A 13,663-nucleotide genomic window follows, 5' to 3' on the forward strand; every position below is an offset into this window, starting at 1 on the left:
TAAAAAATAATAATAATAAAAAAAATTGGACCGGCTCGCGGCCCAGTACCAAATGCGCTGCGGCCCGGTACCGGTCCGCGGCCCGGGGGTTTGGGACCACTGCCTTAGGTCATCTAGTTTCATATGATAGCAGAAACTTCCCTCTGGCTTTGAAACTGAGCCCGCTACAGCCTCTGAAAGACAGTCAACCTATCGACGTGTACGTGTGCTACCTAAACATCTGATCTGATGATTAGTGTCACTATGAGATTAACAGGAGAAATTACCAATCAGGAGCACAACGGGAGAAAGGATTAGAAATAAGGAGACTCCCATGAAAATTAGGAGTGTTGGCAGGTATGAATGTGCCGATTGTGTATGTTGTAAGTATGTCTTTGTGCCTGTGTGTGTGTGTGTGTGTGTGTGTGTGTGTGTGTGTGTGTGTTTGAAGTTTGTGCACCTGTGTCAGGTTGTATACGGACACTCCTCCCACACTCCTTTCGCCCAGATACTAGGCTTGGGCCGATTTTCAATAATATTGAATATTGCTGTATTTCCCAAATATCGTGATTTCGAAAATGTACACACACCAAAAAAAGGTCAATTTTCAACAACAAAAAATACAGTTTTGCACAATCTGCCCTGCTGCCGAGCCTGATTTCACTGTATAATTGTATTGTGTTGTATTTTGTAGCTGCAAAGGGAGGGGCAAAGAAACGAAGTGAACAGCACATCAACCTCTCAGTCCTTTCTAGTAATGTCATAAAATACAATAACATATATTCCCCGGGCGATGATATTCTATATCACAATATGTGGGCCAGGTAAGGGCAAAAATCTAAAAAGTATTTATTGGTAGAACTCCTTTGGTGGAGAGCTCTTGGTGGGGAACAGACAGGCAGGCAGATGATCGGAGGGACACAGAGAAAAAGGTGTCCGGCAGGCAGATCATCAAAAAAGAGTTAAAGGCCATTTCTACTTCTAAGCCTCGACTACTGGACGTGCTGCTACAAACATCTATGGTATAATGTTCCAGTGAAGACTGACAGACGTGCTGCTACAAACATCTATGGTATAATGTTCCAGTGAAGACTGACAGACAGACAGACAGACAGGGAAGGTTCTTGTATGGAGGAGGTAACGGGTGGTGATGAGTGCTGATGACCAGCAGGTGTGTTGATTCCAACGACGGGCAGGTGTGCAGAGACTCACACAGGTGTGCAGAGACTCACACAGGTGTGTAGAGACTCACACAGGTGTGATGTAGGTGGGGTTGTGACAGCTTTGTTGACATTAAATACTAATCAATCAATCAATCAAACCTTTATTTAACCAGAAAATAAAAACCCATTGAGACCGAGGTCTCTTTTTCAAGGGTGATCTGGCCAAGAAGGCAAAAGCACGTTTCACGTCATACAAAATACACAAGTACAAATACATATACAAAAATGTCTGTCATTTGACCACCATCAACTCAAAATGGAGAAAATTTAAGACAAATAGAAATGATCTAAAAGACCAATGCAATAAAACAGTACAATCAAGAGCATGCCTCATCAACATGAGAGAACAGCTAGTAAAAAGTCAAGAAGAAGAGTGCTACACCTCAAAGCAGGAACAGCAGGTGGCTGAGGACCTCAACTAGTTTTTGTTTAAAACTATATAAAGAGACCAGAGAGGCAAGTTTAAGGCGGGTTTGAAGGTCATTCCAAGACCAAGGGCCAAAGTAAAAAAGAGATCTCCTGCTTGCATCAGTCCGCGCGGGTGGCACTCTAAAGCGCACCCAAGCGCTGGATCTGAGATTTACAGAACTCTGAATCAGTTCGAACTTAGAGCAGATGTAGGGTGGAAGCTTGTCAAGAATAGCCTTATAAATAAAGATGTACCAGTGTTACATTACAACCGATGTATGTAATGTATTTACTGCCAACAAATTCAAACAGTATTCAAACTTAAAGCCCCATGATGTCCTTTTTCTATTTGGGGAAACAGCGCCCTAGGAGCTATTCACACACATACACACACACACACACACACACACACACACACACACACACACACACACACACACACACACACACACCGGCTCAGATGCCATGTAAGCTTGTGCTTGGGTGTGAGTGTGAGGTGAGTTAGAGAGTGCTGTGGATCTAAACACCAGATGATCTGCTTGTGATGATCACTTTATCTGTGGGGACAAAGCCTGCAGAAGATACAGAGGAGAAGCAGGACCACTGTGCTCTGCTGGCCGGGGGCGGAGATGGCAAGAACACACACATTCCTTACTTAACTCATTGAGTGCCAGCCACTTTTGGAGAACGGACGCTCCCAGTGCCAGAGTTTCAGAGCGTTTTCAGTGATTTCTCGAGGCCCACAGAATATTGTGTGATATTACTATGTAAACACTGAACACGCACAAAGAACGATGAGACTCTATTCTATCATCTGCAAAAAAAAGTTTATTGATCCCATTTTCCGTTCTTTAGTTATGAGCCGGAGAAGATAGCTTGATTCATCCAAAAATAGCAATTTTTTTCTAGAAGCTGAGATAATTGGCCTTTTGTGAAATTAATCATTTCAAGCACATCACTGACTCTGAAGCTAATCTTTTCTAATGTAGTCACACCTCAAAAATAATTTCCTTCAATAAAACAGTTTAGGCCAGGGAATTTTGTTTGGCAGAATAATATTTTTAGCTACAACCAGCAGCGCTGGCCCCTGCGTGCGCTGCTGGTTGCAGCTTCTTGCTGGTTTTGATTTGCTGCTGGTGGGTATCGGATATTCTGGCTTGCGTTTGTCAATCCTGTCCTGCTGCCTGGGTCTGTCTGGGTGTTGTGTGTGTGCTGCTCTGCGTGCCCCCTCCCCCCCCCCCCGCCCCGCCCCGCCTCGCCTCGCCTCAACTGCACACTCCTCCTCCTGTCTGTGGTGGCTCTCTGCTGAGTTTGCTGTGCGCACAGTGAAGGGTGCGGAACAGCCAGGCTTTTTTACAGCGTTCCGCGTGTGTTTGTCACCGGCAACGATGCTTCCAGTTGAGAATAATAACTCCACGGTGTGGATGTGCAGATGTGCTGTCGCAACCGACACAGAGCGGCTCAATTGTGGGAGCAGATTGGCTGCTGCAGGCACAGCTGCAGTAACGTGCTTCAGCATATCGATGCATACGGATGCGATGCGATTTCCGTTTCCATAACGACTTCTTCTTTGTTTTTTCCTTGCCTTTCTGTTATGTGGAGAGCACTGTCGCCACCTAAGGGTTCTGTAAAATAGGTTATAGACCTCCAATAGCTACAATAGTTGTACCAGAGATGTATCAGGGATTGATCCACGTCCCACCGTCAAAAAACGCAATTGACGACAACCGTCGTCATTGGCACTCTACGTCAGTATTTGAATTGACGACAGCTGTCGTCATTGGCATTCAATGAGTTAAAGGTCCCAATTCGTGCAGCTGTAACCTCTTAAAAACGTGTGTCTCTGGTCCATAAAACATGATTCTGGATTAATTTGTCGAAAATATAGCAACCCCGTTTGTTGTGACGGAGTTGTCACTTCCTCATCTCGTTGCGTCCCAAGAATGGTCTGTTTCTATAATATATTCAGAACTAACAGTTCCCATTGGCCGCTGAGGAAGAGCCCGCCCCAGGCTCCCAGCGGCCAATCAGATTAGCGTCTGTGGACCAGCACGCTAGGTTGTGTCCACAACTAACGCTATCGCTAACTTAACGTTGCTACGCTAAAGAGGACATCTCAAAATGCCTAGACTTACCGAATGCACCTCCGCAGTTGCTGGATCACGTACAGTTGGCGTCGCTCCAGCTAGAAGTGTTAATTTTGTGGCTATAGACAAAATGGTGCAGGTAGCTTGTGTGAGAGAGACGCGCGCAGTATGCTTGAGGACCATCGTGACGTCCCAATTCCCCTCTGGGGAACAGAGCGTTAGGGGGTGTGGCTTGAAGGAGACTGCAGGGGGAAGCTGGATAGGGACAAATCCAACTGTGGCAGTTCTGAGGTTGTGACCACTCATTACAGGGAGGGCTGACAGCAGTATATATACATTTACAAGTAAAAACAGCTTTTGCACGGAATGGGACCTTTAAGTACAAGTACTGTTACTTGCATAAAAAATACTCTGGTAAAAGTGAAAGTAGAAATACTGATTCAACTTGTTTATTTAAGTAAATGTTAAAAAAAAAGTATAGGCTTGTGTTTCTTCCGGCTGCTTTTGTGCAAAGCTAACTTAAACTCACGTCATATTAATATAATTCAAAGACTATCAAACTTTAAAAAAAATCCCCTCCAAACATCTTTTAAGTTTAAGATGTATAAAGAGAAGACTATACTTTGATACTTTGATTCATAATTATTAAAAAAGGTGCACACAATGCGTGAAAGCATGCGAGACCAGAGAGACAGACAAACAAACGTGACAAATGTTTTTGTGTGTCGTGCATTAAAACTAAAGTAACTAGCCTGTTTTGAATATGTAAGGAGTAGAAAGTACAAATATTTGTGTTAAAATAATAAATACTCTGTAAAGTACAGATACCTGAAAGTCCTACTCAAGTACAGTAACAAAGTATTTGTACTTAGTTACTTCCCATCTCTGGCTGGGGGTCATGTCATTATCAATGACAGATCTGCTGGGTGTCTGGCACCGGACCTGGGCTTCTGAAGCAGGAAGGCTTTACAGGAAGACAGTCCTGTCTCTCATCCATGGGTGAGAGACAGGACTGTCTTCCTGTCTCTCTCACAGGGAGAGACAGACTCTTTACAGGGAGACGGTCCTGTCTCTCACACAGGGAGAGACAGACTCTTTACAGGGAGACGGTCCTGTCTCTCTCACAGGGAGAGACAGACTTTACAGGGAGACGGTCATGTCTCTCACCCAGGGAGAGACAGACTCTTTACAGGGAGACGGTCATGTCTCTCACACAGGGAGAGACAGACTCTTTACAGGGAGACGGTCCTGTCTCTCACACAGGGAGAGACAGACTCTTTACAGGGAGACGGTCATGTCCCTCTCACAGGGAGAGACAGACTCTTTACAGGGAGACGGTCCTGTCTCTCTCACAGGGAGAGACAGACTCTTTACAGGGAGACGGTCCTGTCTCTCACACAGGGAGAGACAGACTCTTTACAGGGAGACGGTCCTGTCTCTCACCCAGCGAGAGCCAGACTTTACAGGGAGACGGTCATGTCTCTCACCCAGCGAGAGCCAGACTCTCAACTGTCTGCTCGCAAAATTGGCTCTCAATCCCCTGAGATTAGTCTCAGGCTTCCCCCCTCTCTCTACTCACGGCTCTATTAGAACAACATGAGCCCGGGGTTCAGAGCCGGTCCCCGTCTCTGTGACCTTTGACCTTCCATGGACGGCCACACCACTGATCCCACCAGGACGGCTTCCTGCCGGCGTCTGCCTGCCTGCCAGACGGACAGACAGACAGACGGACAGGCCCCGCAGCCAAACTGCAGGTGTCATCTATTTGACTGGGCCCCGCCCCCTCTGCCCGGGGGGGGAATCACTATCAGCACAGACGAGGAGGACAAAGGAGTGTCTGTCTCCACTGTGAGATAGGCAGACACCACCCCCCTGCTGGATATGTGGTGTATCAACACGCTGTGCAGCCGTATTGCATGATGTACCACACAGCTATGAGCCATCAACTACTGTGTCTGATGCATTGTCAGCAGGCAACATGACACCGATAGTGCTGATAACACACCGGCTTTTCCTGTCATGCAACCAGCTATTCTGGATCTTGATATTGCTGTTGGGCAAGAAACACAGATTTTTTTTATCGAAAAAGTGTGTTTTTCTTTCTGATACAACGACAATAATGCTAACCGTCTCACTGAAGAGCATGTGAGTTTTGAGGGTCACAATGAAGCACACATTTAAGCTTTACAGTCAGTTAACACAGGCTAAAGAAACGTGATATGTGTAGGGCAAAAGTTTAAAGTCTGTGAATCAGTCTTGTGAGAGGTTTGTAATCGCCCGAGGTGACTTTTGTTATTTCATCCTGTGCTCAGATCCTGTGGTCCTATGAAAGAAAAGGAGTCTTTGGATGTAATAGATGAGTCAAGACTGTGAGTCACAGAGAGAGACAGTCCACATGGCCTAGGTAGGACCACTCTCCATCTCTTTAGCCTAGGACCACTCAGAGCCATATGGACCCTCTCTCCATCTCTTTAGCCTAGGACCACTCAGATCCATATGGACCTTCTCTCCATCTCTTTAGCCTAGGACCACTCAGAGCTATATGGACCCTCTCTCCATCTCTTTAGCCTAGGACCACTCAGAGCCATATGGACCCTCTCTCCATCTCTTTAGTCTAGGACCACTCAGAGCCATATGGACCTTCTCTCCATCTCTTTAGCCTAGGACCACTCAGAGCCATATGGACCCTCTCTCCATCTCTTTAGCCTAGGACCACTCAGAGCCATATGGACCCTCTCTCCATCTCTTTAGTCTAGGACCACTCAGAGCCATATGGACCCTCTCTCCATCTCTTTAGCCTAGGACCACTCAGAGCCATATGGACCCTCTCTCCATCTCTTTAGCCTAGGACCACTCAGAGCCATATGGACCCTCTCTCCATCTATTTAGCCTAGGACCACTCAGAGCCATATGGACCTTCTCTCCATCTTTTTAGCCTAGGACCACTCAGAGCCATATGGACCCTCTCTCCATCTCTTTAGCCTAGGACCACTCAGATCTATATGGACCCTCCATCTCTTTAGCCTAGGACCACTCAGAGCCATATGGACCCTCTCTCCATCTCTTTAGCCTAGGACCACTCAGAGCCATATGGACCCTCTCTCCATCTCTTTAGCCTAGGACCACTCAGAGCCATATGGACCCTCTCTCCATCTCTTTAGCCTAGGACCACTCAGAGCCATATGGACCCTCTCTCCATCTCTTTAGCCTAGGACCACTCTGAGCCATATGGACCCTCTCTCCATCTCTTTAGCCTAGGACCACTCAGAGCCATATGAACCCTCTCTCCATCTCTTTAGCCTAGGACCACTCAGAGCCATGCATATGGACCCTCTCTCCATCTCTTTAGCCTAGGACCACTCTGAGCCATATGGACCCTCTCTCCATCTCTTTAGCCTAGGACCACTCAGAGCCATATGGACCCTCTCTCCATCTCTTTAGCCTAGGACCACTCAGAGCCATATGGACCTTCTCTCCATCTCTTTAGCTCTCTCTCTCTCTCTCTCTCTGGCTGCATGTTCACTACTGAAAGTTCATACTTCACACTCTCTCACCAGCGCCTGTGAGAGCCCCATGTTGACTCAATTTCACACTAAGAGCCTGTCAACTAAATGAACATTTAAAGGGCCATTAATTAATCCCCATGACAACGAGAAGACCTTTGGCACAGCTAACGTCGACTCGCTCACACAAATATAATAACAGTCACATGTTCATGACAGAGACGAGTGAGCTCGCTAATTAGAGCAGGGATTCAAAAGGGACGTTCGAGCGAAGAGGCAAAATATCACCATGCAAAATACTGTAATAATAATAATAATAACAACACAGCTTTGCTGTTTGCTTCTCTGGCTTCAGAACAACTCACACACTTGTAACACTGTCCTCCATCGTTTAGAAAATGCATGAGAGAGAGAGAGAGAGAGAGAGTGAGAGAGAGAGAGAGAGAGAGTGTGTGAGAGAGAGAGAGAGAGAGAGAGAGAGAGAGTGTGTGTGAGAGAGAGAGAGAGAGTGTGTGTGAGAGAGAGTGAGAGAGAGAGAGAGAGAGAGAGAGTGTGAGAGAGAGAGAGAGAGTGTGTGAGAGAGTGAGAGAGAGAGAGAGAGAGAGAGAGAGAAAGAGAGAGAGTGAAAGTGTCTTGAAGTTCCAGGTTGATCCATAATGGAGTATGAGCCGAAAAGTGAGTTTCAAAAGCCAGAAATCTCAGCAAAGGGCAAATCAATCATCGTTTTTTGTAATATATATATACAGCCATTTTGTGCTATGGGCAGTGTTGTGCAGTAATGTGTTACTCAGTAACATGTTACTGTAATTGTATTACTTTCCCCAGTAACGAGTAATGTAAGGGATTACAATTTCCAAACAATAATTATATTACAGTTACTAATCCAAGACAAGTTCAAGTTTGCTTCATTATTTTCTCCAGCGCTGGCACAACGCTAAAATGACGTGTGGAGATAGGTCTGGCTATATGCTATGTGCTATGCTATATGCTATATGGCTATATGGTCTGGCTATGCGACACTACTGCGCTGCCAGATTAGCTTTTTGTCCTAGTAGGCAAATAAATGAAAAGTATGCAGTTTGGCTGACTGTTGACTCGTCCTGTACGGTTAATTATTGTTCCAATAAAGTGGATTCCGTGGAATGTAACTAATTACTTTTGTACCAAGTAATAAGTAAAGTTTTTTAAAGATTTTTTTTAAAGGAGTAATAAATAATAAGTACTTGATTACACTTCCTGAGTAACTTGGCCAACACTGGCTGTGGACAGTAAATATCTTACTTCTGACTTCAGTAGAAAAATACTGGTCAGAGCCGAGTAAACCGCACTGCTGACTCACCTGCTGTGGGTCTGAGCCCCGAGGCTGCATAGGTTGAGATAAGCCTGTAGGGGGCAGTGTGGGAATCAAAACGTTCTACCTCTTCTCCTTGGCTCTATTGCTTTGCTACATCTATTGTCCAGCCGCTGTGGTGCTGACCCGTGCACTTCTTATTGGTTACTGGTAATACTTTGAATACTGGTGAACTAGCGATTTAAACTGGCTCAACTGTTGCCCTCTGTAAGTTTCCCAGGAGTAACAGTATCAAGTCAAATGCCCAAGACGTAGCAGGGCGCATGGCATGCTGTATCTTATTGAGTCTGTCTCTTCTCCCCCTGTAGGGGGCGCATGGCATGCTGTATCTTATTGAGTCTGTCTCTTCTCCCCCTGTAGGGGGCGCATGGCATGCTGTATCTTATTGAGTCTGTCTCTTCTCCCCCTGTAGGGGGCGCATGGCATGCTGTATCTTATTGAGTCGGTCTCTTCTCCCCCTGTAGGGGGCGCATGGCATGCTGTATCTTATTGAGTCGGTCTCTTCTCCCCCTGTAGGGGGCGCATGGCATGCTGTATCTTATTGAGTCGGTCTCTTCTCCCCCTGTAGGGGGCGCATGGCATGCTGTATCTTATTGAGTCTGTCTCTTCTCCCCCTGTAGGGGGCGCATGGCATGCTGTATCTTATTGAGTCTGTCTCTTCTCCCCCTGTAGGGGGCACATGGCATGCTGTATCTTATTGAGTCTGTCTCTTCTCCCCCTGTAGGGGGCGCATGGCATGCTGTATCTTATTGAGTCTGTCTCTTCTCCCCCTGTAGGGGGCGCATGGCATGCTGTATCTTATTGAGTCTGTCTCTTCTCCCCCTGTAGGGGGGACATGGCATGCTGTATCTTATTGAGTCTGTCTCTTCTCCCCCTGTAGGGGGCGCATGGCATGCTGTATCTTATTGAGTCTGTCTCTTCTCCCCCTGTAGGGGGCGCATGGCATGCTGTATCTTATTGAGTCTGTCTCTTCTCCCCCTGTAGGGGGCACATGGCATGCTGTATCTTATTGAGTCTGTCTCTTCTCCCCCTGTAGGGCACTGACTTCACTTAGAAAAACATGGCTTCACAGAGAGAGGCTTCTCATGAGCTCAGCCAGTCAGCAACACAAAGACACTTCAGAGAGAAGAGAGAGGAGAGATGTTTCCCTCCCTCCGGCACATGTTTTGGCTTGGCCCTCATTGCCAGGACTTGCAAAACAAAGTCCTCAGATTGCTGTCGTTTCTTTGCATGGTCCCATACATTGTGTCCTGAAATCATCATAGGCTTATTATACTGTACATCATCAAAGTATGTTGTGCTTTTTACAAAACCGTACAGCGTTATGCGGGTGTTTGACATTTTGATGCCAAAAGCCCCTATACTCACATTACTGTTACAATACACAACTAATGAATGTGGACGTGTGCTGGTTTGAATCTTATACAACAGCTCATTTCAGCAAAGACATTTAGTGTAGGGCTGGGTATTGGTTCAAATTTCAAGAATCGATTCGATTCCGATTCACAAGGTTGCGAATCGATTAATTTCGATTCGATTCGATTCGATTCGATCAATTTCAATATGTTTCAAAATGTTTTTTGAGCTGTACCCTGAATTACATGACTGTCCAGTTATGTAACACAGGGGTTCCCAACCAGCCAAGTAGATACATGGGGAAAAAAAGTTGCAGATCTGTTGTCAATTTTAATGGTTTTAGTTACACATATATTTACTCACCAGTTGGTGACAAAGGGTAAATAACAGCCTTTTCATCCGTCAATAAAGACACTTTCACAATTATGCACAGTGATTTGATTTCAGCCTATATAATTTCTAAAAGTAGATATTCATGATCAAACATTTCCATTCATGTAGCCTACAGTATTTATGTTTTTGTTTAAACTACAAACATAAATAAACGTCAACTTGAAACTATGTTTCAACTACCACACACAGCATAATATTTTAGCCTGTTTATTAATTATTATTATTTTTATTTATTTAAAAAAAAAAAAAAAATCGATCTCTGGACATATGAATCGATAATCGAGGATTAAAATAAAAATCGATTAAAAATCGGAGAATCGATTTTTTGAACCCAGCCCTAATTTAGTGTGTTTGATAATCATGGTTATAAAAAACAGAATTGATGACTATGGTAACTCTCTCCTTTTACTATTTTTACAAAATACTACTTTAAAGAAAACGTTTCAGTCAGTACTTATACATTACTGGGGTTTTGGCCCCTTCGGGGACGAAACCCTAGGCTCGCCTGCCTGCTGCGTGGCCTCGCCTGCTCTATTGGCATGCGCAGTTCACAATTAGCTCAACTTCGCATCGCTGATGACATCATTGTCACTGATGATGTCACAATGCCTATGACGTCACTGATGATGTCACAATGCCTATGACATCATCAGTGCCTATGACATCATCAGTGATGTGATAAGATGATTTTGGTCAATAATGATGTCACTGATGACATCGCTGATGATGTCATAGACATTGTGACATCATCAGTGGGACAGAAACTGAAACCGAGTCCACTTGCTCCTTTTTATATAAGGATGTTTGCCATCACCCACCATCCAATAACTAAGAATCACAACCATGGTTCTTTGGGATGTCAAACGGTTCTTGAAAAGTTATTTGTGGAACCAGAACTAAGACCCTTTTTCAGTTCCAGTTTGCAGCGCAGCAGCTACAGCCCTAACCCTAACACTCTAACCCTCTAACCCTAACCCTAACCCTAACACTCTAACCCTCTAACCCTAACCCTAACACTCTAACCCTCTAACCCTAACCCTACAGCCATGTGCTTATGCATACTCACAGATGTAGTAGTACTCTCTGCCGGGGCGGAACTCGAAGCCCAGGGAGAAGGGGGTGAAGAGCTGGAACTTCTCGGAGAACTTGAGCGGTCCGTTGGGCGAGAGCGGCCGGTTGCACTCCCAGCGTTTGAAGCCCTTGGCCGTGTGGTCGCAGGAGCTGTAGCCGTCGTAGTTGACCATGTAGAGGACGTAGCGCTCGGCCCGCTCGTCAGACACCGGCTCCACGTAGTGCGGACAGAACACGTCCAGGTAGTCGTTGATGCACACGTCGATGTGGTAATCTCCTCGGTAAAACCTGACAGAGACAGAGAGGGAACATGGTGAGGATTGGGTCTGAGCTGCCGGGTCGGGTCGTGACACATATATTCTGCAGAATCCATGAAATGAAATCATGGTTTCATACAATGAGCTGAGCACGCAAAGGCAAATGTGACCACTTGTTCTAATGCACTATATTCAAGTACTGTCACTGTCGACAATGAGGAAAAGCGCTTTGTGTGCAGTCAGCAAAAATGATTAATCTAATATTGACGATCGAATCGAATAGAAATGTATCAGTGTAGGTGCAAGGATAACTTCCGCAATGTTGTCTGCTTTCAATCATATCAAATTAATTGGTTTCATGAGCTTGAACTTTTTTTATTTTTACAAATTTTGTTATCCACATATTCATGATCTTTGAATGTTGCTTTATACTATAATTGCCTTATGTTATTTTATTAAAGAAAACAGAAAATAACTCAGATTTATTTTTTAATTGTTTGGTTAAATATGTAAAACAAAACAAAACAAAACAAAACAAGTGCATTACATAACACAGTGGATGCCAGATGGGACGCCAAATCTTTGATGCTCAATGTCTCAGAAATGCAGTCTTAACAAAAAAGCTTTATTCACTCAATGGAATATTTGCTCAGCACATTTCGCTTCTTCAGCCACTTTTCCCTTCTTCACATTCAACATGCTGGCAGCTGCAGTGAGGCAGTGCCTTGCTCAAAGGGCACGTCAGCAGCAGAAGAGCGTTACTCATTTACTTCCACCCCGTGTGGTCATCATCTCCTCAGACGTATGAGGACTTCAAGAGCTGATGACAAGGAAGGGATTATTCTTTGGGTATCATAGCCGGGCCGATGGACTTGAGACTAGAAGAGAAGTGACCAGATGTTCTGAAGACATCATAGCCGGGCCGATGGACTTGAGACTAGAAGAGAAGTGACCAGATGTTCTGAAGACCCTGAAGACCAGTGGAGGAAACGCACATCTAAGGGTGCAGCCTCTTCTGCTTTTGTTTACAGGATCTCATCACGTCAGTCTCAATCATCAGACCCCCCAACCTCAACACACCCACCCCGAAGAGATCTCTCATGACACCTCTAAGCCATATATCAATGCTCGCGCTCGACAGCGATGACTTATGCTGGTGGTGAAATGAAAGTCCCCGAGCGCTACAGGGCTAATCCCCTGGTTAGCATGTGCCTTTAGCAGCTTTAGGAGAATCCCTCCAAAGAATGAGCTTTTCATTAGTCCAATATGACAAGCTGATGGAGGAGCCCCTTGTGGGAATCTCCAAGTCTGGGAAAACCAGGCTGGTTCTCAAGCCTCCTCTCTGGAAACAGGCCCTGGTGTTTTACTGTAAACCGAGCGGACAGGAGAGAAGCGCAGCAGCCAGACATGCCAGGTATTCGTTCGCGGGCGAGCGTGATTGGAAAGGCATATTCCCATAGGCGCCATATAAGGTTGCATTTGTGAAGCTTTTAGCGGAGACAGATGAGGCTGGGAGCGGGGCGACCGGTCGTGTCTCTGTAGCCGCTAACGGCCCGCGGGTCAGTAGTATCACTGACACGCCGGGTCAGTATCACTGACATACTGCGGATGTCTTCAATACTACAGCCCTGTTCATTGACACAGCGTGGGGGCCGTCGGTGGAGACAGGCCAGGGGACCGTGTTGGAGCATGCAGCCAGCTGACCATCCGATACGGGGTGAAATCAGCGGAGCGCCGCGGGGGGGCGGGGCATCACCCCCCCGAGGAACCGGTCCGGGACCCGCTGGCCACGGATCAGATGTTATGTCTCGCCCCCGCCACCAGGGGAGAGGGATGGGGGGGGAGGGAGTAACAGAGCTGGTCTGAGGCCAGGTGAGGGAGGGGTTGTGTGTGTGTGTGTGTGTGTGTGTGTGTGTGTGTGTGTGTGTGGGGGGGGGGGGGTTAGTGTGTGTGTGTGGTGGGAGAGCGGAGCAGCTGTTGCCGCTGACACGTACATGTTGGGGCTTGGGGAAGGCGTGAGCAGCATAACGGGTGG

The 13,663-nt window shown here is 46.1% G+C and overlaps 1 protein-coding gene across 1 annotated transcript in view; it reads right to left on the bottom strand.

Annotated features, from left to right (window-relative positions):
- LOC310795812 (ephrin-A5-like) overlaps nt 1-13,663 on the bottom strand; it is a 92,832-nt gene that overhangs the window by 5,112 nt on the left and 74,057 nt on the right. The window contains exon 2 of the mRNA XM_083657901.1: nt 11,367-11,659. Within this exon, the coding sequence (XP_083514027.1) occupies nt 11,367-11,659 (293 nt within the window). The remainder of the gene's footprint in view (nt 1-11,366; nt 11,660-13,663) is intronic.

This window comes from Poromitra crassiceps (genome assembly GCF_964638095.1).
Source record: "Poromitra crassiceps genome assembly, chromosome: 21".
Lineage (NCBI taxonomy): Eukaryota > Metazoa > Chordata > Actinopteri > Beryciformes > Melamphaidae > Poromitra > Poromitra crassiceps.